This window comes from Diadema setosum, chromosome 19, assembly GCF_964275005.1.
Source record: "Diadema setosum chromosome 19, eeDiaSeto1, whole genome shotgun sequence".
Lineage (NCBI taxonomy): Eukaryota > Metazoa > Echinodermata > Echinoidea > Diadematoida > Diadematidae > Diadema > Diadema setosum.
The window spans coordinates 32,643,597-32,666,448 of NC_092703.1; the positions used below are offsets into that span (position 1 = coordinate 32,643,597).

The 22,852-nt window shown below is 38.1% G+C and overlaps 1 protein-coding gene across 1 annotated transcript in view; it reads right to left on the reverse strand.

The window, feature by feature from the left end:
- Window positions 1–1,812: 1,812 nt before the first annotated feature.
- LOC140242441 (uncharacterized) overlaps window positions 1,813–22,852 on the reverse strand; it is a 28,480-nt gene continuing 7,440 nt past the window's right edge. Inside the window, exons 3-13 of the mRNA XM_072322177.1 lie at window positions 18,087–18,651; window positions 16,039–16,402; window positions 14,965–15,141; window positions 12,960–13,267; window positions 12,329–12,490; window positions 11,308–11,568; window positions 9,276–9,432; window positions 7,905–8,117; window positions 6,919–6,979; window positions 3,302–3,441; window positions 1,813–2,132 (exon numbers count right to left, since the gene is read on the reverse strand). Coding sequence (XP_072178278.1) covers window positions 1,959–2,132; window positions 3,302–3,441; window positions 6,919–6,979; window positions 7,905–8,117; window positions 9,276–9,432; window positions 11,308–11,568; window positions 12,329–12,490; window positions 12,960–13,267; window positions 14,965–15,141; window positions 16,039–16,402; window positions 18,087–18,651 — 2,582 coding nt within the window. The 3' untranslated portion in view covers window positions 1,813–1,958. The remainder of the gene's footprint in view (window positions 2,133–3,301; window positions 3,442–6,918; window positions 6,980–7,904; window positions 8,118–9,275; window positions 9,433–11,307; window positions 11,569–12,328; window positions 12,491–12,959; window positions 13,268–14,964; window positions 15,142–16,038; window positions 16,403–18,086; window positions 18,652–22,852) is intronic.

A 22,852-nucleotide genomic window follows, 5' to 3' on the forward strand; every position in this document is an offset into this window, starting at 1 on the left:
ACACGACCCGAGGAATAAGAGCACATCAGACAATCCAAGGTTGAACTTTTCCAGTTTTATCCACTTTAATGCAGTTGCTTGTATTTTAACTATCCAAAGAGAACTGTCAGAGAAAGTGGAGAAAAGATGGGCTTGTGTAATATGAGTATTCAAATGTGTGTATTGCATGCTTTATGTGTTCACGACGAGCATATAATTATAATATAAGCATAATTAGTTTATTAAAATAGACTGTCTGATAAAATCTGACACACTATCAAGGGGAATATGAATGACTGCAAAGGTTGTGAAGAAAAGAATTTGTGTACGCATTATTCAATTCTATTTTCATTTCTTGTTCAAGTAAAGTCGTATATATATATATATATATATATATACACACACACACACACACACACACACACATATAGAGAGATATATAGAGAAAGAAAGAGAAAGAGAGGCAGGAGATTCATATTTCACAAATGTATTTTTCATCCATAGGGCTTTTTCAAGTTATTCAAACTTATACATATTCATGTATATATTCACAAAAGACGTTTCAGTCATACACCACACATTTGAACGAAAAAAAAATCGCTTTTGTAGCCAACATTTATGTCCAAAACACAAAATAAATATCTATAATCTTACTTTTTATTTAGAACAGACAAGATAGTATATAGTTCAAACGTGAATTCTCTTTTAAAATGCGACATGTGATGTCGTCTTTTTTTTCCTTCGAAAAAAAAAAAAAAAGTTCGAAACAAGAAAGCCCGTGTAGTAGGTAAGAACTAGATGTGAAACTACAGACTTTTTAAAAGACAACTTCGGCTAACGCACACGCTGAAGCACACACACACAAAAATAACAAACGATGTTTTTGTGCATCTTGATAAGTGCTATGTAGCAATAATTGCTTGAGTTTACAGTCGCTGTACAGGATCATAAAATTTGGCCAACACAAATGAATTTTACAACCGATATGTACAAGTAAATTGTGGACGGATGCTGTAAGAGGAAAAACGAAAAATGGAAAAATTGGTCTGAAATAATTGATGACTTAAAGCCTATGTTACCAAAGACAACATCTGCATTGTAAATGACTCCTCAGGATCAGCTTTCCTTCCACACTTTATATTAAATATTTCTCAAGTTTCCTTCTTTTAATTAAGTGACCGCTATGAAGCAATAATATAGGGTTATAAGCAAGCAGCAACAGGACTATAAATCCCCTCCGGAGGACCATAGGCAATGAGTTTAAACTGCCTTGCCTCAGGGCAAAACTACCGCAGCTGGGGGATTCGAATCCGGGACCTCGTGACTGATAGTCCGTCGTCTTATCCACAGAGCCTGGAGTCGCAACAGCTCCTCAGAACGAAGACTGAATACAATATATACACCAAAGGATAAACGATGACCTTCTTGTGTCTTCATATTCAGAGATCCAAAATCGATTGTCCTGCAAATTCACATGTACATGAAACCACGAGAAAGCTGCAAATTGGTTATTTCTGTCGTTAGTCATGTTGGTGTAAAAATGGCATGTTGCCTGCCCACTTCATGCATTTTCGCTGATTTCAACTTGGAGATCATTTACATATTTTAAGCAGGGCACACAGTGTAATCTCGACCCATGTCAAGGAAGCGACTAACAGAGGAGGATGGAAATTAGAATCTATATCAGACGTATGTTTCACAATCAGACATGTAGATTAGTCTCACAGACTGCTATGTACTGAACGATTGATTGTGTGAATGGTGTTCCAATCTATTTAAAGTTCTGTTATAGTTTCATATAACTGATGCTATTAACGAGACTCTATGTCCTCTACAATCGATAGCCTGTGTTCCACAAATCTATCTCGGCAACGTTGACAAAGTCCAATGGTTGCGATCCTTAAGACGACGACGCGAGAGCAGCAACAACAATAAAATCTCGCCATACGAATCCCTATCGATTTTTGTTGTCTCGCTTTTCATTCGTCATCAAATTGCTCTTCGGCGTACTCGTTGTCGACATCCTGATCGCGGTAGCGAAGCTCCTCGGCGAGATCGTATCGCCCGCAGCGAGTGAGCGCGGAACAGATCTTTCGCTCCTTGTCGTATGCCTTGGGTAGCATGCTTCGCCACGTCACCAACATGTCAAAAATCTGAAACATTGAAAGTGAATTTGGGTTACCATTTAATATAAAACCTTTTTTTTTTCCGATTACATGATTATCTTTTTGATAATAAAACCCCCTGACATTGCCTAATGATTTCCTTTTTGAAACTGGAACTGACTGCACCGATAACGACATCAACCTCTCTCTCTAAAAAAAAAAAAAAACCAAACAAAAAAACCAAACAAACAAACAAATAAACAAAAAAAATGAATCTATCCTACTATGGAGCTGCGTGAGTGACTTCCGCATCGATAGAGAACCTTATTTTATATATGAGAGGATAACTCTAAAATATAAAGACTTACATAAAAAATGTCGCATCAAATAAAAACGTCCTGACTGTCAAATTAGAATCAAACATCACATGTGGCGTCCACGATCTTGTTTTAATCTCAAAACAGAACAAACGCCAAAAAGAAATCCTAGTCGCTTAACGGGGGCAAAAACCACATCATATTATTTCGAGTATCCATGTTTTACACGCTCCACATTTCTGTACATCACTTTTTTATCACTACATTTACTTTTTGTCACCATTACCGAGTATCCATGGTCTCTATCATTACATATTCATTCGTTCTTATGTTTTGTATTCAACTTTATGATTTGTATTTATTACAAATTATCAATACGATTTATTTTTTAAAAATGCATATTTCATATTAGCTTTTTTTGGATGAAATTAAAGCACAAAGAATTAAAATGAATTGAACTCAGTTGAGCTCAATTGAGTGGTTCACAGTATACAAGCATGCTGTTTAGTGCACCTCTCAATTCTCTTTTTTTTCCCTAAACATAACTATGCATTCTGTGGTATCTATGTATATCTCTATTTGTCAATTGTCATTTATCCTTTGCACAGTTAAATGTATGTCTACGATATAATTTCTGATTTATTCTGTGGCATGTTTTGTTGAAAAAAAAAAGAATGAAAATAAATGATTTGAGTTGAATTCAGTTGATTGAATTGAATTGAATGGAACTGAATTGAATTGAACTCAACTGAATTAAACTCAGTTTAATTGATTCGAATTGAATTGAACTCAGCTGAATTAAACTGAATTGGATTGAATTGTATTGAATTGAACTGATTTGAATGGAAATGAATTGAATTGAATTGAATTTGGTTGCCGTTTGCGCCACGCCCTGCCCACCTGCTGGTCCTGCGAGTCCGGGTTGTTCCTCTTGATACTCTGCAGACGACTCTTTCTCAGTCCCAGATAGGCGCCAAGTGATTCCCATTCGTTACCCAGTTCGTTTGATAGCCATCTTAGGTTGGCATTACACACGATGCCTGGTTATCATAATAGGGAAAGAGAGGGAGAAAAAAATGGGGCTAATCTTTAAGAAAATCTTCTCTTAATCAGCCGAACTTCGTGCAGTCATCTCACGTCGAATTTAATAGTTGGAATATGCATGCAATATAATGTCAGAAGCTTTCTACAGTGTGCCCCGAATGCTAAAAATACTTGGCAGACGTTTCAGCACGTGAACATTATGCAGTGATCTGATGGTGGTGATGTTGATAACAAAGAAAACTCACAAGGCGCACATTATCAACTCAAAACTTCTCAAGGTGCCGTCTCATACTGCTACACACAACATTTAAAAATACAATGCATGCTTGTGTTTGTGTGTGGTATGTGTGTGTGTGTGTGTGTGTGTGTGTGTGTGTGTGTGTGAGTGTGTGCGTAGAGAGAGAACAAAAATGCATATAGATGGAAAAATAGATACGGAAGAACTGTCTGGGAAATGAAGGTATCAACGGTTGACTGCTTTCAGATACCAAGAAGGAATGAGTAGCCAAAATAATAGTGTCAGCTTTTCTCAATCTGACTATCGTCACCTACATTGTGTGTTTCTTCCTCCCCCTCCCGTATTTAAAGGAATAGTGTAGTATTGGTTGAGGTGACGATTCAGCTTTCAACTTATTGCGAAGTAAGCCTACTTAGAAGCGACTTTATGAAATGTTAAGGCAGCATACTCTCTGTTACCAAAGAAAGTGAAATGTTTGTGTTCTTTTCGAAAAAAAGAAAGAAATAAAGTTTGAATTGAATTGATACAATTTCAATAGGAATTAAAGTTTATTTGATGAAAATCGGTTTTGAAATGGCTGAGATATTCAAAAACTAAAACAAAGCAATCCTAATAAAAGGTGGATCCCACCTTTTATTAGGATCGCTTTGTGTTTGGATATCTGGTTATCCCACCTTCTATTAGGATTGCTTTGTGTTTGGATATCTCAGACATTAAAATTTTCAAAACCAATTTTCATCAAATAAACTATGAGTTCCTCTTAACCTTGCATGTTCTTTCATATTTCATAAGAGGTTTCTCATTATACCAAAGAATTATAGCATCAAAAACATTGGAAACCTGAAGGCCCGCATCTCAACCAAAACCGTATCATCCCTTTAAACTTTGCTCGAATATCATTTCAGCCCTGAAGCACACATTTCGACATGCCTACACGAGTGAGTTGTTCTCGTTTAAGCTCCATGTGATTACATCCCAATCTTTGATAGGAGGAATCCTTTCCTTGTGGAATTCTCTCCTCGCTATGCCAACACCATGAAAAAATCGCTCTGTTCTGCCTCACGACATAATCACTCTGTTATTGATTTACTAAATTAAAAAAAAAAATGGTTCTGGTCACACACACACACACCATCTAACGAAGATATGATTCCAAACTGTGTACCTCACCCCTCCCTATGGATTTGAAGTACCCAAACGGTAAGTACGGTGTAAGTTTGTGTTTGATGATCATGTCATTATTAAAGGAATGGTGTAGTATTGGTTGAGGTGAGGATTCAGCTTTAAACTTTTTTGTGAGATACTTAGAAACCACTTCGTGAAATGTTAGAGAGCATACAATTCTAAAAGGAATTCAAAGTTTCAAAGTTTGTTTGCTTGTTTTTGTTTTTGTTTTTTTTTTGTTTAGCCATCAGAGATAAAAATACGGTAATGTCCTTTTTCAAAAATTGGAAAATCCATCTCCGTGTTTTGATACAAACTGTGCCTTTTTTTCTAGCAGCTGAATTTTGTTTTTCTCTATATCGTATATTAGTATTACAAGCTGATCAAACATTGTGAGGGCAACTTAAAGCTGACGCACGACTACTTAGCAGTTAACATCTCTAAGTCACTTTTATATTATTAGCGACAAACGATCTGGATGGTTTTTGTAATCTCAGGAAGGTCAAAACTGTTAAGACCTTGCCGAACACCCTACGACAAGAACTGTTAAACGCTAATGGATAAGCGATTCATGCGGGTTGCGTCACCGAACACATTATAAGGCACTTCTCATCAGACGTGTCAGATGTATGACTTTGGTCGGGAACCAGCGGGGATTGGCTTTCATTTTATTCCTCTATAAAACTCCTCACTAAAAAAAAAAACACCAAAAAAAATCAGTTGAGCATTAAAAGGATGGTAGTATAAGCTCTAGTTGGGATGGGGATTTTAACTTTTTGCGAGATATTTACAAACCACTTGTGAAATATCAAAGAGCATACAATTGGAATTAACAGGAATTAATGGAATCAAGTTTTATATGATGAAAATCGGTTTGAAATAGCTGAGATATCCAAAAAAACAAAGCCAAACAAAGTGGGTGATCGTAATAAAGGGTGGGTCCCACCTTTTTTATAAGTACCACTTGGTTCACTGGATATCTCACCCATGTCAAAAACCAATTTTCATCAAACAAACATTTAATTAATTCCTCTTTGAATCCTATGCTCTTTAATAGTTCATATAAATGATTTCTAATCATCTGCATCTGAATCTCCATCTCAACCAGAACTGTACCATCCCTTTAAGGTAAAGGAGCGCAGAGAGAGGGGAGAGATAGATAAAGAGAGAGAGAGAGAGAGAGAGAGGGGGGGGTGTGAGTGGAGAGAGATCGAACGTGTTTCTGTTTATTTAAGGTAAATGTGAAGACGTCAATGGAAGATGGAGGGATGATGAGATCGGAAGACCCATTGCAGGTACAATGTCTTCGATGTCGTAACGCTACGTTGGGCATAATATTTTGAGATTTCAGAATATTTTTTTTTTTCAAAGCTCAGCGTAAATCTGTATGTATGTACGTATTGATAGATAATCATGATCTATGGAATGTGTTCTAAACAATATCAACCATTCACTTATCCATTAATTGAAGAATCATTTAAGTTATTTAATTCCGCACTCTATTTACTTTTATAGTCATTAACGTAAATTCTCGATTTCCCATCCAATTATCTATGTCTCATTAAACAAGAATTCGCCCGTGTGTACATTGTTCATAGATTTGTAATGCGTGATGCGTTTATTGATTCATGAAATAATCTCCGATCTGAGGATTAAACAGGAATTGCATGTCGGAAAGAGTCCTAATTTTATATAGGCCGATGACTGTGGCAACGTACATACTAAGGCAGGCATACACACATGCGCACACACACGCACAAAAACTGTTTTCCCAATAATATTTCATTCTTTATTCTGATTCCATGGAATACAATGGAAATTTACACTATCACTCTGATTAGATTAACAAAATGAATAGATACGCAAAACAAATTTTTATGGAAGTACAGTTGTATACCAATCAAGAATATATGATTGATGATTTATCATCATGATTATAATAACGTTAAAGAGCACACATATCTTTTCAGAATCAATCTAAAGATAAAATGACAAAGACTCTCCCTGCCTACATGTCCCCACTTCCAACACTCCCCCCCCCCCCCACACACACACACACACAGACACTTACCTCCTGCGTCAATGGCTGTGGTTCGGTATCGACTAGGCGGTAAAGGCTGGTCAGGATCCGGCTGCGAAGGACGCGGGGGAAACAAACAAGAAACGAACCAAGGTTTGTGTTAGTTTTTGTTCTTGCATTCCACAGAGGTGCACTTGACTGAAATACTCTAATGAAGACCTTAACCTTGCTAATGACCTTTGTCTAGTCCAGGGCCCGTGTTGTATGTATGATTGCCGCAGTATGAAAGTCATTAAATTTTGCAAGAAAGAAAAAAAAAAAAGCAATCATGCCGCTGTTCTCCGTAAGGACCGTGTCATTATTTATTATTTATCCATTGTCAAGTACATAAGGCTCACATCCGTTCCAAGAGAACCATTAAGATAAATATATCATTGAAAACAGGTGCACCCCGGCAGGATCAAAAGAAATAATATTCGTAACTTTGTGTCGGATCAAAGTTGCAATCATTGTGAACTGAACTGTTGTACGCACCGGGCCCATGAACTCAAAACCAAGGAATCCCGAACTTTGCTCTACGCAAAATTCCGGAACAAGATGTATTACCTATATCCCATGATAGCCCTCTTCATCCAGATTTTTAAAAACCTATTGTGTCAAAATATGACAATGATTATGAGACTATGCTGTGACGGCCCCAAGAAACTATACCACGAGCAATTTAGACCGCATATCGTAGTGTATACAATGGGTTTATCAGATAATGTTATCATTTTAAAAGAAGGTTGAATGAATTTTCTTTGATTGAAACTGATGTACGTAGACTTCATAATATATTCATTAACATCATTACTATAAAGTGGTTATGACAGTAATTATAGTGATAATGATGATGATGATGATGATAATAATAATAATAATAATAATAATAATAATAATAATAATAATAATAATAATAATAATAATAATAATAATAATAATAATAATAAATAATAATAAGAATAACAATAATAAATAGAAATAACAATAATATCCACCTTCGGGAGGGAGACGTGGAGTTTGGAAAGAAGATCGGGTGCCTTTTTGAAGAAGGCACTCTGGTCCGCTGCCTTGGTGTCCTTGATCTTCTTCTCCTCCTTAAGCGAAATGGGTTTGTTCTCTTTCTCCGTCTTCTTCTCCTTGGCCTTGGCCTCAGCCTCCCTTAGCATCGTCTCCTCGGGGTCCTCGATGTCCTCCAGGGTGACACGTGCCTGCAGATGAGGGATGAGATGCGGGGTTGGAGTAGTAGGAGGAGGATGAGGAGGAGGGGTGGAGAGAATGAGTGATGGGAGAGTGAGGGGAAGATTAACAAAGAGAGCGATAATGTGAGTAGGAGGAGAGGGGTAAAAGGAAGAAGAGGATGTAGATGGGGAGGAGGAGAGGTGAGAAGAGTGAGTGATGATAGAGAAAGGGTGAGGAGGGGGAGAGGGGTAATGTTTGGGAGGAGGAAGAGGAGGATCGAGGGGGAGAGGGGTAATGTTGGGAGGAGGAAGAGGAGGAGGGGAAGAAAAGGAGAGGTGGTAGAAGAGGAGCAGGAGGAGGAAGAAGAGCGGTTTAAAGGGTAAGTGATATGGGGTAAGAGGGTATGAGGTAAGGGGGGATAAGGGGTATGAGATGTTGGGAGGAGGGAGAGGAGGACAAGAAAATGTGGTAGAAATGGAGGACAGGAGGAGGGAAAAAAGGTAAGAAAAATATCATAATTGAAGTAGATTATTATCCAATTATTGAATAGGGCATTTAGGTAAATGAAAGAATAATCATTGAATGAAGATAAATGAACACATTAACACACATGTTGATCAATGATTAGAGGAGTGAATACATATGAGAATTATGGAAACTAGTAAGTAAGTCAAAGAATATATAAACAAACCAGTAAAATTAAGAAAAAAAAATCTGATCATCCCTTTTGGATTAGATAGTAACTGGCAGATTTGAGCGTACATTAGGTACATCGTGAATTTCTTCAATTTCTCTTTTTGCTCTTTCTTCAATGCTACGGGAAGGACATTGAGAATTCACGTCACCGGCGGTTAATTTTTTCAACGATTAATGTCAAAAGCCAAAGATGTCTAATGTTAATAGAGGATTATGTTCTTTGGATTGAGGACTACGCCTGAATGCGGTAGATCCTTGGATTCTTCTTCTTAATTCTTTATCATGTTATAAGCCCTCTTAACGATCACTCTTAATCAAATACACGTTGATGCATTCGATTTACATTTTAACAGATAGCGCAAATAAAAAAAGGAAGATGAAAGTTCGAAGAACTATACTGAATAGAAATTAAGGACTACGGATGCGTATGATAAGCAACTAATGATTCATTTCTTTCTTCTTCTTTTTTTTTTTTTTTTTTTTGTACTTACCGTCCCGTAAAACTCAGCACATCCTCGATATTCTGGGGAGCTATGGTTTCCGAATCGATTAACCTCGCGTAGTTTAATGTAGTGGTAGATTCGGCGGTGTGAATGGTAGTTGAGTTTGAGCTCATCTTTTAAAACCATTTTAACATTGCCGCTAAACCTGTAATGATGATAAAACACGGATTACTGTAAAATGAACATGGGAAACATGCATGTGATCAAAAACGTTTCACATCAGCACACACTCATCATGTTATTATGTACTATACACTAACCCTCCGAGTCTCAACGTATCGAAAAACATATTGCGTCACACCTTAAAATGTCGTCCATTGTCATTAAGATTAACAAACATTGCATACCCTGATAAAAACACACAAAAGAAAAAAAGAAAGGCATAAGAATTTAACTTCCCTAGCAATAAGTCGCTGCTAAAGTAAATAGTACAAATGCATATGAAAGGAAGTCATTGAACAAGTTGCTCAAGGGTTTTGTAAATAATAATTGTTTTGGATATAAACTCCAAATTTTATTGTCCAAGAATGGAAATTCATTTTGCCCAATTGATCGTGGGCCCGGCAGCCACTGAGCAGCGCCAGATCGACGTTGCTCTAACCTTTTCAACTGTTGAACGGCAAACAAGGTAGCAGCAACTCCCATCTTTTAACGTCTTTTGGTATGACGCGGCCGGGGTTTGAACCCACGACCTCCCGATTGTGAGGGCAGCCGCTCTACTCACTGAGCCAACACATCGGTACTATGTGTTGGCTCATGTGAAAAAAAAAAACAACAACCTGCAAGTAAAAACATCTTTACATTATAAAATGAAATAGAGTTTGAACAAAACATTGCATCCGTATTTCTTTCTCAATGACATTATTTAGAAAGGGTTCTCCTAGCATCAGTAAACTTTGCTACGGTGTAGTTACACGGCGCCATCTGTGGCAGAAAACATGCAATCTGCCCGCTCCGCTCCGTTAAAGGAGACCTCCGGATGATTTTCAGATTTTTACATTTGAACATATATGAATTAGTTATACTGGGTAAAGAGTTTCAGGATTTATGATGATTGGGATGAAAAATAAGAATGTTTTCGAAGTTTATAACAAATTGCAATGAACAAGGATGATGACATGGCAGCCTCACCATAAGAATGCATGAGATGTGGCTCAAGGAAGCAGCTCAAAAGAAGAAGGCATGCATTACACACAGGTGAGCTTGCAAGCATGCGGTATTGTAATGGAATGACACTGCTACATTTCTTAGATATGTGAGGCTCCTATGTCATCATCTTTGTTCAGTGTAATTTGTTTAAGGTTTTTGAAAGTACTGTTTCTCTGCTCAAGAACCACAATAAATTCTACAAATCTATACATGAAACTGTTGATTTATATGCTACATGATGTGAAATTATGAAAATCGTCCGGAATGCCCCTTTAACAAAGTGGTTAACAGAATTCCGTCAGCAAGGAAAAAGAAAGAACGTCTATCAATGTGTGTCCTACGCATTTCCCTATAAAAATTATTGTGAGCATCTGACAACAATGAAAAACGCACTCACACAAGCACACGTACGTGTACACGCACTTGTCATGACAGTATCTTTTCAACCAGTCTTGGCTATTAACTGCAAAAACAAACATAAAGTACTTCTCAGCTGGTTGAAGGGATACTATGAGAATGAGAATGTCCGTGAGAACGATATCAAAATTTACATAGCTGTTTCAATGGACTTTTACCGGTATGATGTTATTTTCAATGTTTTCATTTTTTCCTTATTTTGTCCATTCATGCTACATGCAGAGATCATTTAAACGGAGAGGTTTATTGTAAATTGCGACGTTAACAATTTTTCAATCCTAACGACTCAATGCGCACAGATGATTAGTCGTTCCCTGACTACTGCTTTTTTAGATTGCAATAATTGCAAGGTTGCAATATATTGGTAAAGTGAAATATTGTATACAGTCCTTCATGAAATGGCGCATAAAGTTGATCAGAACATACATGAAATAAAAAAAAAAAAAAAATGTACCTTAGCGTGATCTCCTGGCCTTCGGTCACCGGTATCTCGTCGCTGGGGTCAGGCGGCCCAAAGTAGCCCTCGTTGTTGAGTTTCCGCATCGCGTTGTCCATCTGCTTGGTCGGTACGCAGGCAACCACGGCTTTGTGGGGCTCGTCCTCCTTGTGGAAGAAAATCAACTTGGCGTAGCGGATCTGGAGCGCGCGCTCGAACGTACCGGCGATGCATTTGATTGGAAAACGGGCGTCTTGTGCCACGCGTAGAATGACCAACCTGGTGGGTAGAAGAGGTTATTCATAATATTTGTGACAGTGCTTTTTGATAAAACTCCTTGCATGTGTGTCTTATGGATAAAGTCTTTCAATGATATGTTACATGGAGACACATTAGAAACTTGCTTTCAAGCGTCATTCAATGAGTAGCATCATTTTGGAAAACGCCTTTCATGTTATTTGCTGTTATGCTGTCCTTTCAAAAAGATAATCGATATCATCATTATAAAATTACAGTTCAATTTTAGGCCAATTCCGTATACATAACAGAAACCGAACAGTGTATAGATTAAAAGAGAAACTCCCTTTTGCCTCCCTGTGTCGTACGAGTAGATCAGAAAGACACGATACATAAGATAGATATGTATATCAATAACTGCTCGACAAGCTGCACGTTGCCCAATGGAATGCGCAATACAAGCTCATACAGATCAATAGTTCCTTATTCTGAATGTTTCAGCTTGCATTTGTTTTTGTTTTTTTTTATGTTTAAGGCATCGATCAGTCCCCAGAGGCGTACAGTATATCTCATTGCTCGTATTAACTCTTTCTACGATTCAATTGTTCATAAATGATCACTTGATCAGCTGTTTTGCAATGTCGTGTCGGTCCGACCCCAATCGAAATTCGACGACTATTGCACAGATGAAGGCGACTACCATAGTCTCGTTTAATGCATTTGAAAAAGTTGCCCTTGAAACTGATCTGTAAGGCACGTGTGTTTTCTCATCCAGTCACGTGGTCTCATCTATTTGACTCACTTGTCCATGGGTTCCTGGATGTCGACTGCCACCACATCTTTTTTGACCTGCTTAGTGGGCACATCTTCCATCTCGTTCCACTGAGCAGAAGACCCTTGCCTGCCTAGAACATAGAGGGCGTCCTGAGATGGATCGCCGCCGAAAATACTGCTCTTCGTTGCCCTGGGATACGAGACAAAATGAATTAGACGGTGCAGATAGATGATTGTGATTATTTCATGAACATGGCATCAATGCAACACTTATCTTTTATCGTTATCATCATTATTATTCTGAAATACTGATATGGTGTTTGGTATGTGTTTAAAAAATGTACCATTGTGGCACAGATTGTGATACACTGTATATAATGTCACAAATAGCAGTGCTAAATATTCAGGGGGAAAAGGAGAATAGGACTTGGAGGAAGAGAAAGAGGAAATGGGAAGGGAAAAACAAAAGAAATAAGTTGAAGATTAAATCTTAATCAAATTCAATAATGGGAAGTGTAACAAATGTGTTGACGACTCATTATTAGTACTCTTTACTCCAAACTGGATTAAAACATAGTTTGAATGCTAAATGAGTCAGATCATCATGATCATCATGCTCTGTTAGAGTCTATAATTGTTATTATAGCACGCCTGCTCACCTGATGACCACAACTCCTTCGGGACGAAGAGGTTCCATATTGCTCTGTGCCTTCTCCTTCTCTCCTCTTTTCCCACCTCCGCCTACTCCTCCTCCTACGCCACCAGTGACCCCGCCCCCCTCGGAAGAGCCGGAAGAGTCCGAGCTCTTGTGCGGGTTGGGCGGGCAGGGAATGGTGATGGTGATGGGCTTCTCGAATGGTTTCTTGGAGGAGTGGGTCATGTGGACGATGGGGCTAGCCGTGATCAGCTCGGCGCAGTGACGCAGACGAGCCTTGATCTCGCTTACCACGTTCTCCGCTGGTTGCACCTGTTCATTGAAACAAAGAGGTCAAAGGTCAAACCGAAGGTCCTTTGTTATGGCATGTTCGAAACTTTGAACATAATGGTCGTTGCACAGATGGACATAGGCATACTTACGTAAAGTTGGCACATACTAATGATCAAATCTAATAACGCGTCTAAATTTCATGAGCGACATTATGTCAGTGTCGAACCAGTCTGTCATTTTTGCTCTTTTTATGTATGTGTGATAATCTAAGTATAAATTCGCCCAGCATTATCCTCTACCATGATTGTTTTGATACGTCAGAATCTTTTTGTGTGTTTGTTTTCCGGTGTCTCCTCACTTTTAATATACTGCAAGTTCCCGCCTAGTAAAACATACAATCTTCTGTTCTGTTTCTATGATGTTATTCTGTTAAATTATACCATATTCTTTATGTATGCATAATCAATATTGTCGTTATGTTTATATTACAAACATAAAAAAGGCAAGGAAGATATACCATCACTTAAAATAAAGCCAAGTACCGATTGAAACGAATGAAGTATTTTGTATAAGAGGGGTGAAAATACACATCATCAGTAATAAAACAGTCTCAAACGCTAAGGCTCAGCTGCAGACAGTCTCATGCTAGGCTACAGTGTAGAGTAAAACGATCCAAGTAGACCATAAATCATTCAAGAAGAATTTTATTCGATATGTTGCTATAGTAACGTCACTGATCTACAGCAATCCTTGTGCTCTAGCGTAGTTCCCATAACAACAATGCATCATTCATCAAGTTTGTCAGGGAGAATAAGGAATGAGAAGGTACATGCTTCCTCGACTTTGAATTACAGACCAAAGTAGCCATGCATTGGTTGAGTAATGCTATTGAAGGAGGGCAGTAGTTTTCGTATCTAGGCCCGAATTCACGAAGGTGGTACAATTATTGAAACCATGGTTTAAACCATGGACAAAGACCGTAGTTTTGTATGGGGCGCCAAGTGTCGCATGGCCTATTTCGTTAGGAAATCAGTCATTTCGTCGACGGAATGACTATTTCGTTAACGAAATGATCATTTCGTCTACGTAATGTTAACATTTCGTCGACGAAATCGACGAAATGACTGATTTCGTAACGAAATAGGCCATGCAACACTTGGCGCCCCATACAAAACTACGGTCTTTGTCCATGATTTAAACCATGGTTTCAATTGTACCACCTTCGTGAATTCGGGCCAAAATGTTTTTAGCTTTCACCAACGAGGAAAATGTCACTACATATTCGAATCTTTAGAGCTCTATCAGGATTGTTTATGGGTAAAATAGCCAATGAAAGTCCGAAATATTTCTAATGCTGATGTTCTACCATCATTGTTGGTATAGCGCTTGTTCTATCAAAGTGAAACAAAATAGTTTTTTCCTTCATTTCCTAGATTAAATGAGGCTAACTGCTTTATAAGGTAACAACGGTGGAATAGATATCGTTGATTCAATTACGTGTTCCTTGATTTCATTTATAATTCGGCTGTCTTCCCGATCAAGCGAAGCTGAAATTTTGCGAAATGTTGGAAAAATACTGTAAACCTTTTAGAAAGAGAAGATATTTGACAAATTTAGCCCGTCAATATTCAGTATAACTATGTCATCATCAATGATATGCAAGTAAAACGGGGAAGAGGATATTTAAGTGATGTGCAATTAAAGAAAGATAGCTGGACGAGTTTCTTGACCCTAACCTGAAGAGAAACGCTGATGAGGCTGCAGGCCCCGACTGGATACGAGATGGTGACTCGGTGGTCCGCCGAGGATTTCACAATCCCGCCTTTTTTCGTGATCGTCTGCTTGTCTCGCGCCAGCTTAGCCACAACGGCGAATGAACCTAGCCGACTGGTCTTCACCTCCGCGAATACACCCTTAGAAGCAAATGCATGTAGACATAAAACGAGTATATCAAGACTGTGTGCGGATTATCAAGTACTATATTATATTATGTTATATTATATTATATTATATTATATTATATTATATTATATTATATTATATTATATTATATTATATTATACTATATTATATTATACTATATTATATTATTTCATATTATATTATATTATATTATATTTTATTTCATTTTATGATATAAAATATCATATGAAATAGAATGCTTAATATAAATATCACAAAAAACAATGATAAACTGAATCAAGAGCGTATGCTTATTTTTGAAAATGGAATTGTTTTAAGGATGTAACTATAATGTCTACATGAAATAAGAGGCAATACATTATAAACAACAGTTATCATAATGGCGTGACGTGGCACGATATACTAGTATAATTTCAGTAAGCAACATTCAGAAAATGAATATGCGTAACACTATTACGAGTATATCCATGTGAAAGTGTGTACTCGCTTGCATCGCTTACTGATATAATAATCAATGTGTATCTATGTAGGTGGATGTGCCAGTGTGCGTGTGATCTTTCGGACTGCATGGTGTGGGTCTGTGTGTTCTAAGATGCTAACAGGGATGTTGGACATAGATGAACGTGAACACGGTCTTATGAATTTCAAAAGGTGTGTGATGCAATCATCCCTTTACAATAGATCCCTTTTCCACTCGGTTTACTTTTGTATTGTCTTCTCATTTTATTAGAATGGCAAAGCGAGAAAGAGAAGTCATGGGATATTTTATCTAAATCATGAAGTAAAAGGTACTGGTACAAGTAAACTCCTTTAGCATCGAGCGGAAAATGGGAATATAGACATTTCATAATCATGTTGTGCTAAATCATCATAGAAGCCAAACGAACCTTGTGCTCGGCGAAGGCGCTTTCGAGGGCTAGGGTCGGGACCACTTGCCATGCCTCATCCTCCCTCCCTCGCATCTTTACGACGAACTCCCTGGTGCTCGCCATCCTCCCCGAGACGGTGTACGGAATGGCCACCACGATTGGTGCGCCTAGATCGTCGCCCTCCGCGTTGTCGTCGTCGTCGTCCTCGTGTCGGAGTCGAACCACATTGCTGACCATCTCTTCGCTGTCATCGACGACGTTGGTGCTGAGTTCGTTGTCGTAGCAGCAGACGAGATGCAGGGAGGCCGGTGCGGGGAAGTACTCGTCTTTGAAGCGGATAACGCAACCGACTTCTTCCTCGCTGTTGATTGTCACCGGTAAGCTGTAAATAAATAAAATAAAATAAATAAATAAATGGATAAACAAATAGATAGACAATAAATGAACAAAAGAATAAATGAATAAATGAATAAATAAATGAATGAATGAATAAATAGATAAATGAACAAATGATGATCTTCATTATTATCATCTTTGTTTGGATCTAATGAGAGGTTCTAGATCAGTATCATGACTGGAAAAGGTGAGGAATCACAAAAGTAATTTCCGAGTGAAATGTTATGTCTCAAAGTTTATTGGTTCGACAGAAGATCCAAAATGTTACAACGTGGTTTATTTGTACGCAAAATACTTCATATTTTCTGTCAGAAATAAAAAGAAATCGTTACATTTTAGCCAATTTTGTCAATTCTTAAAACAAGCAAAGAAAGTAGACGAATATATGTCTGAGAAAACCAAAGGTTTTGTAGCTAATATTAATTGGAATCGTATCTACATTGTTTAATTGTTTCGCAGTTTCCTGTCAAATTTCGATCATTTGTCTTTATGTACTGCATCGAAAGAAGAAATCGTTACATTTTAGCCAATTTTGTCAATTCTTAAAACAAGCAAAGAAAGTAGACGAATATATGTCTGAGAAAACCAAAGGTTTTGTAGCTAATATTAATTGGAATCGTATCTACATTGTTTAATTGTTTCGCAGTTTCCTGTCAAATTTCGATCATTTGTTTTTATGTACTGCATCGAAAGAAGAAATCGTTACATTTTAGCCAATTTTGTCAATTCTTAAAACAAGCAAAGAAAGTAGACGAATATATGTCTGAGAAAACCAAAGGTTTTGTAGCTAATATTAATTGGAATCGTATCTACATTGTTTAATTGTTTCGCAGTTTCCTGTCAAATTTCGATCATTTGTCTTTATGTACGGCATGTGACATTATTTTATTTTGTACCTGAATGTTTATATGAATAGATTTTCTTTGTGAAAAAAAAATGTCTCAAAGTTTATGAAGCCTCAAATTTACTCAAGGGTCAGTATATATATTAAAAAAAACTCGTCTTTCGAAACTAGTCCGTAAAACTAGTTTCTGTCTCAAGTTTATGACAGCTAAAGACGAGGTTTAAAATCTTTGTCATCTTTCTGATCAGAAGCTTCATCAAAAGGCACACTAAATCATCTTTTAAGAGAGGACTATTCAAAACATGGAACTCAAGCACTGCAAAGACAGACTAGGGAGTATAACGACTCGGTCAACAGAGACTCCAACCCCAAGCACCTTCTGATCTGGAGATTCTCCCGCCCGAAACCCCTAGCAAACGGGAGACTCCAAGTTGATGTGTGCGAAGCATGAATTTCCAAGGATTTTAGATGTTCTCTGGTGCTATCTAAGGCTTATTTTTTCAACATACGATAGCAAAAAGTAAGAAATCCTTTCCACCGGGAGACACAGAGCCAGGGCGGGAGAAATCAAATCTCAAACGGGAGAACGGGAGATTTTGCAAAAATGGGCTTTCGGCGGGAGATCTCCCGTCGAAAACGGGAGAGTTGGAGTCTCTGGGTCAATACCCAAAAGGAGTTTTACGTCTCCAGTTTTTGTTCAAACCCGACATGGACTGAGCAAGCTGGGGTCTGTCAATCAATTATCATCTTATGTCTTTGCTATCCCCTCCTTTCTCCCATCTCTCCTCCTCCCCATCTCTCGCTTCCTCTCTGCTTTCCTACTTACATGTGATGAGGCCACTCCAAGAGGTTTTCCTTGATGGATAACTTTGGAGACAGAACAGGTTTGGGAGAATCTTTCTTCTCCTCCTCTTCTTCTTCTTGCCCATCATCCACTTCCGTTGTTCTTTCTTCTGCTTGCCCTCCTTCATCTTCATCTTGCCCTTTCTCTTTCGGCTCTTCTACCTCGTCAACTTCAGCTTCTTTCTCCTCTGCTGCTGTTGAGTTATCTTTCTCTTCGTCCATTTGCTCATATTCTTCGTCCAATCTGTCCATCTCGTCCTCATCAGCCACTTCTTTCTCCTCCACTGCATCTTCTTCCTTCTCCACTCCTTCCTTATCTGTCTCTCCATTCGTCTGTTCTGTATTTTCTTCTTCGATCTCCTTCACCGAAGCGTTAGCCGCTTCGATCTCTTCGGATGCCTCGGCGGCTTTCGCTCGAGCCTCGGCTGCGGCGCTCTCAGCTTCGGCAGCCATTCGCTTGGCTTCGGCCACTTCGGCGGTGAGTCGGGCGAGAGCAGCTCTCGATTCGGCAGCCGCAACGGCTGCTTCCGAACTTGGTTTTTTGTTTCCTGAAGAATAAAAAAAAAAAAAAAAAACAACAACAAGAAGCAAACACAAAACTATGAATTTGAAGTCATAGAAACCCCTCCTTTCCTTCAATCATTGAAAAAAAAAAAAGACTCAATCACGAGGGCAATAATGGACAAAAAACGACAAAACAATTCGAATGCGTATTCGACAATTTTTGGCAGTTTTTTTTTTATGGATTTCTACTTATAATCATGTCATTTCATATCACCTGTAAAATTTATGGAGTCTCAATCAATTAGAGCATGCTAATCTTCTAAAGTTCATTCTAAGGAATTAGTAGACTGGTTCCACGAAAAAGTAGGTAACCCATAACAAGCGGTGCTTGAAAAACGCGAGTCCCTCATAACAGTCGCTATATACAGTGAGAAGGGTCGCCTCAAAGTTCACTGTATCGGAGAATGCAATAATACGGTTCATTCATTTCTTGACTGAATGCATGGCACTGTTTCCTATGTAGCCTTGACAGTAGACCAGGGACAGAGAATCAATGAAGCGTTGTGATAATGACACGGTACAACGATGATCTGTGATACAGCTCTTTGTAGTAGACCATTATGTATTCGATTATGCAGACATCCCGACGCCTTTCACTAATTACGCGATTTTCAGCAGCAGTGCCTTGATCACATAGGTGCATCCAGGATGGAACGTGAGGGGAAGAAGAAAGAGGAGGAAAAGAAGAAGGAGGAGGTAATAACAACCAGGAGAGGAAAGATTGGAAGAAGGAAGAGGAGATGAAGAACAGAGAAGAATAAGAAACAGAAGGAAAGAAAGAGAAGAAGAGAGATGAAGACGGAAGAGGGACAAGGAGGAGGAGGATGAGATGAAAGGAGATGAAGGAAAAGGAGAAAATGAAAAGCCAGGAGAACAAGACAAAGATGATGAAGAAGGGACAGAAGACGGAGAAGGAGGAGGAACACAAGAAAGAGATGAAAATAGGAAGGGGCGCACTTGGCGTACAAGTGGTTCTAAGTGCATCTATAGTTATCACAAGGATATGATGAATGCGTGTATCAAGGACATCGGGCTGATGTCTCAGATGTATGCTGAACAACAGGGTTCGATTTGTATGTTGATTGAAGGGCTTATAGCAAATTGCGCTGAGCTGCTTAGAGTCTTAAACAAGTGTATCAAACGTGACATCTGTCAGGTGATACAACTCTAGCACGTGTTTGTCAATCCGATGTATAGCCTCGTTGGCATAGCAACGACTAGCACTGACGACGCGGAATTCCGGGATACCTTCAAAACCCCTTATCCAAATCAGATTGTGCAAACAAGACACAAACGCATTATAAACACACCATTTTCACCTCCCCTCACCCTTTAGTGATATTAGTGAATAGATCAAGATGGAATATATAGATTTATACATACATTGTATATAAATGTTATAAATGATTTACAAGTGTCAGTGTATTTATAACAAGATTTGTAATTGGTCGAATAGGTATATCACGCGACGTTCATCATGTTCATTAGTTATAATCGTGAACTATACTTTTTTTTCCATCTTTATATAATCTAGCCATATCTATCCTGCACTATAACAGCAGTATATAGGCCTACATGCTCTTTTATGAACCATTTGTCATATAGATAATCTAGTGTAATGCATTCAAGTTCATGTGTTATTTATGATGCTATGTATAATGCGATTATGTAACATTTTTAGGGCAGCTATACATTCACACCACGACAAGGAGGAAGAAAGAGTGGGGGGGGGGGGGAGAGAGAGAGCGAAGCAGGGGGTGGAGATGGTAACGGAGCAACATTTAAGCAAACTCAATTCATTTTAGGCACTGTCATCATATATGGATATGTTGGATACTCAGAGTTAATAAGAACCTGATTTTTGCGTCATGGATTATAAATGTATTTCCATTCACGGTGAGCAAAATCGAAGGGAAACGAGTGCACTCCATACTGTTATTGACTAGCAAGAAAGTAGTAATTCATGGTTGTCATGACGACGAGAAGCGGGGCATCCAGGCATGAGAATGAATAGTTGTTTTGATAGAAACAGGCTGCGCTCTCAGCAGACAGCGACAATGATTGCAACGTCTGCTTCATTGAGTTGTGGCGGGAATGTTGGCTTCGTAATCTGTAATGAACGATGCTTAGGCCTACAACTTACATGAGCATGAATATTTCATCCTTTAGTGTGCAGCATGTTGGAAAAAAAATAAATGCGGATGAACGTCATTAATGATTAATGGAAGATTTTCGCCTATCAGTAACTGCAGCATGTTTTCGGTAGAGGTATTTTCACATGACGTCAGTATTCGGCATTATGCGTATTCAGTGTTGAACATTGACATTGGAATTACATTTTTTTTCATTCCTTCTTGATCATGCGGTGAGCTTGGCGTCTGCAAAAGAAATTCTTTGTTTGAAACGCATCAAAATCAGTAATTATCTCCTATGTTTGGATAATACAGCAGTACAAATACGTTTTCCTCTATAGTTTCCATTATGTTTCTCTTGCTTTCAATGTCTTTTCTTTACCACATTATATCGACATATCAACATTATTGTACGAGGAGAGTTACAGGGTTTTTTTTTTCTATGTGTAAAACTCATAAGAATTATTGCATTACTATACAAACTTTCTTTTTTAGGAGAAATACGAGAAAAAATGGTTGAATTGAAATTGATTTATAATTTTGCGATGCCTTCGATCTCAACGGCTGTGAGAGTCATTTCAGTAAATGTTCTGAATTTCATATCGGTGCCTCAAGAAAGAGTTTTCTTTTTCTTTTTTTTTTAACTTATAAACACATGCTATTCTCTTCTGTAAAGTTATTGAACATGCTGAAGAGAGACGTTTTTACAGTTAACTTATCACATTCGCAATTATTTTCAGCCTTGTGCATTTGAACATCTGTAAATTGGTTGTACTGGGTATGCCTACATATTATAGTTTATAGTGGTTGGGATAAGGAATAACAATAATTTCAAAATTCATAACAAATCACAGTGAACAAGGATTATGACATAGCAGCTAAGAATACAGGGTTGAGTGCTCATGGAAGCAGAACAAAACAAGAAAGCAGTGAAGTTGTAATGGAATTGTGATATTTACATTACTGGAATATGTGAGTCTCCTATATCAGTTGTGTATATGTCATCGTTTTTTTTCAGTGTAATTTGCTTTGGGTATTTCAGAGTATTAGAATATCTTCTGAAGGACTACAATAAATTCCATAAAGCTGTACATGAAACTATCGAACTACATTCCCTTTCAAGCCGCGCCGTATTCTTTCGCTCTATTAATGTGTTCACGAGTTAGAATGTATTCCCGAAATAAATTCAAGATTAGACTGTTTGCTTTATTTGCAATATTAACCGGTCTGTTAAGGAATCAGTTCAGCAGATAATTCCACCATCTTGATTATCTGGACCCTAATTATCTTCCTTATCTCTGCATATGTTATTCCATCGGGCAAAGTGTAAATGTATATTGTTTAGTGCACGATACATCTCTAATCGACGAATATACGCTTATTTAATCTGCTCATACCCCTCAAGTTCTACGACTATGTCGTACACGGAAAAAATTAACGTAACAGCCACCATGGGTTGACATGAAACTCTATGAAAATTTAGAATTGATATCGCACTTCAGACTTTTTATCTGTCTCAAAGTAAGACCAATATCAAATGTTGAACAGGTTTTGACGGCTCCGCAATGAAGAATGACTTTGAGGAATCATCATTTACAATAAATACTTCTCTATTGAAGATATTTACGAGAAAATTCTAGCGATTACCCTAAGTTTGGTAATTTGAACTATTTAAGCACACCCGGTTCGAATTGCGAGTTACATCAGTAAGGGCTCTTTAATATCCAGCTTTATTAATGCAGGGCCTAGAATGTCCGATGCCGAGTGCGAACAATTCTCATCGAGAAAGATTTGACTCGATTCGCAATACAGGATAGGAGATTAACAGTTACCTTATACAACGAATATTCCGGCTTAATCACCTCCTTTAAGTCCCTGAAAGTAACCTTCCTCATGGACAACTGGAGGTTGAAGACCAAAATAGGAGCACAACGAGCATCAATTAACAGATTTAAGAATCCCGTAGTCCCACTCTTGCGTTTCCATGCGATGTGTGTAGTAATATCTACCACTTCACTTCGAGCTAATTAAAAGGTGTATGGCAACCTCGACG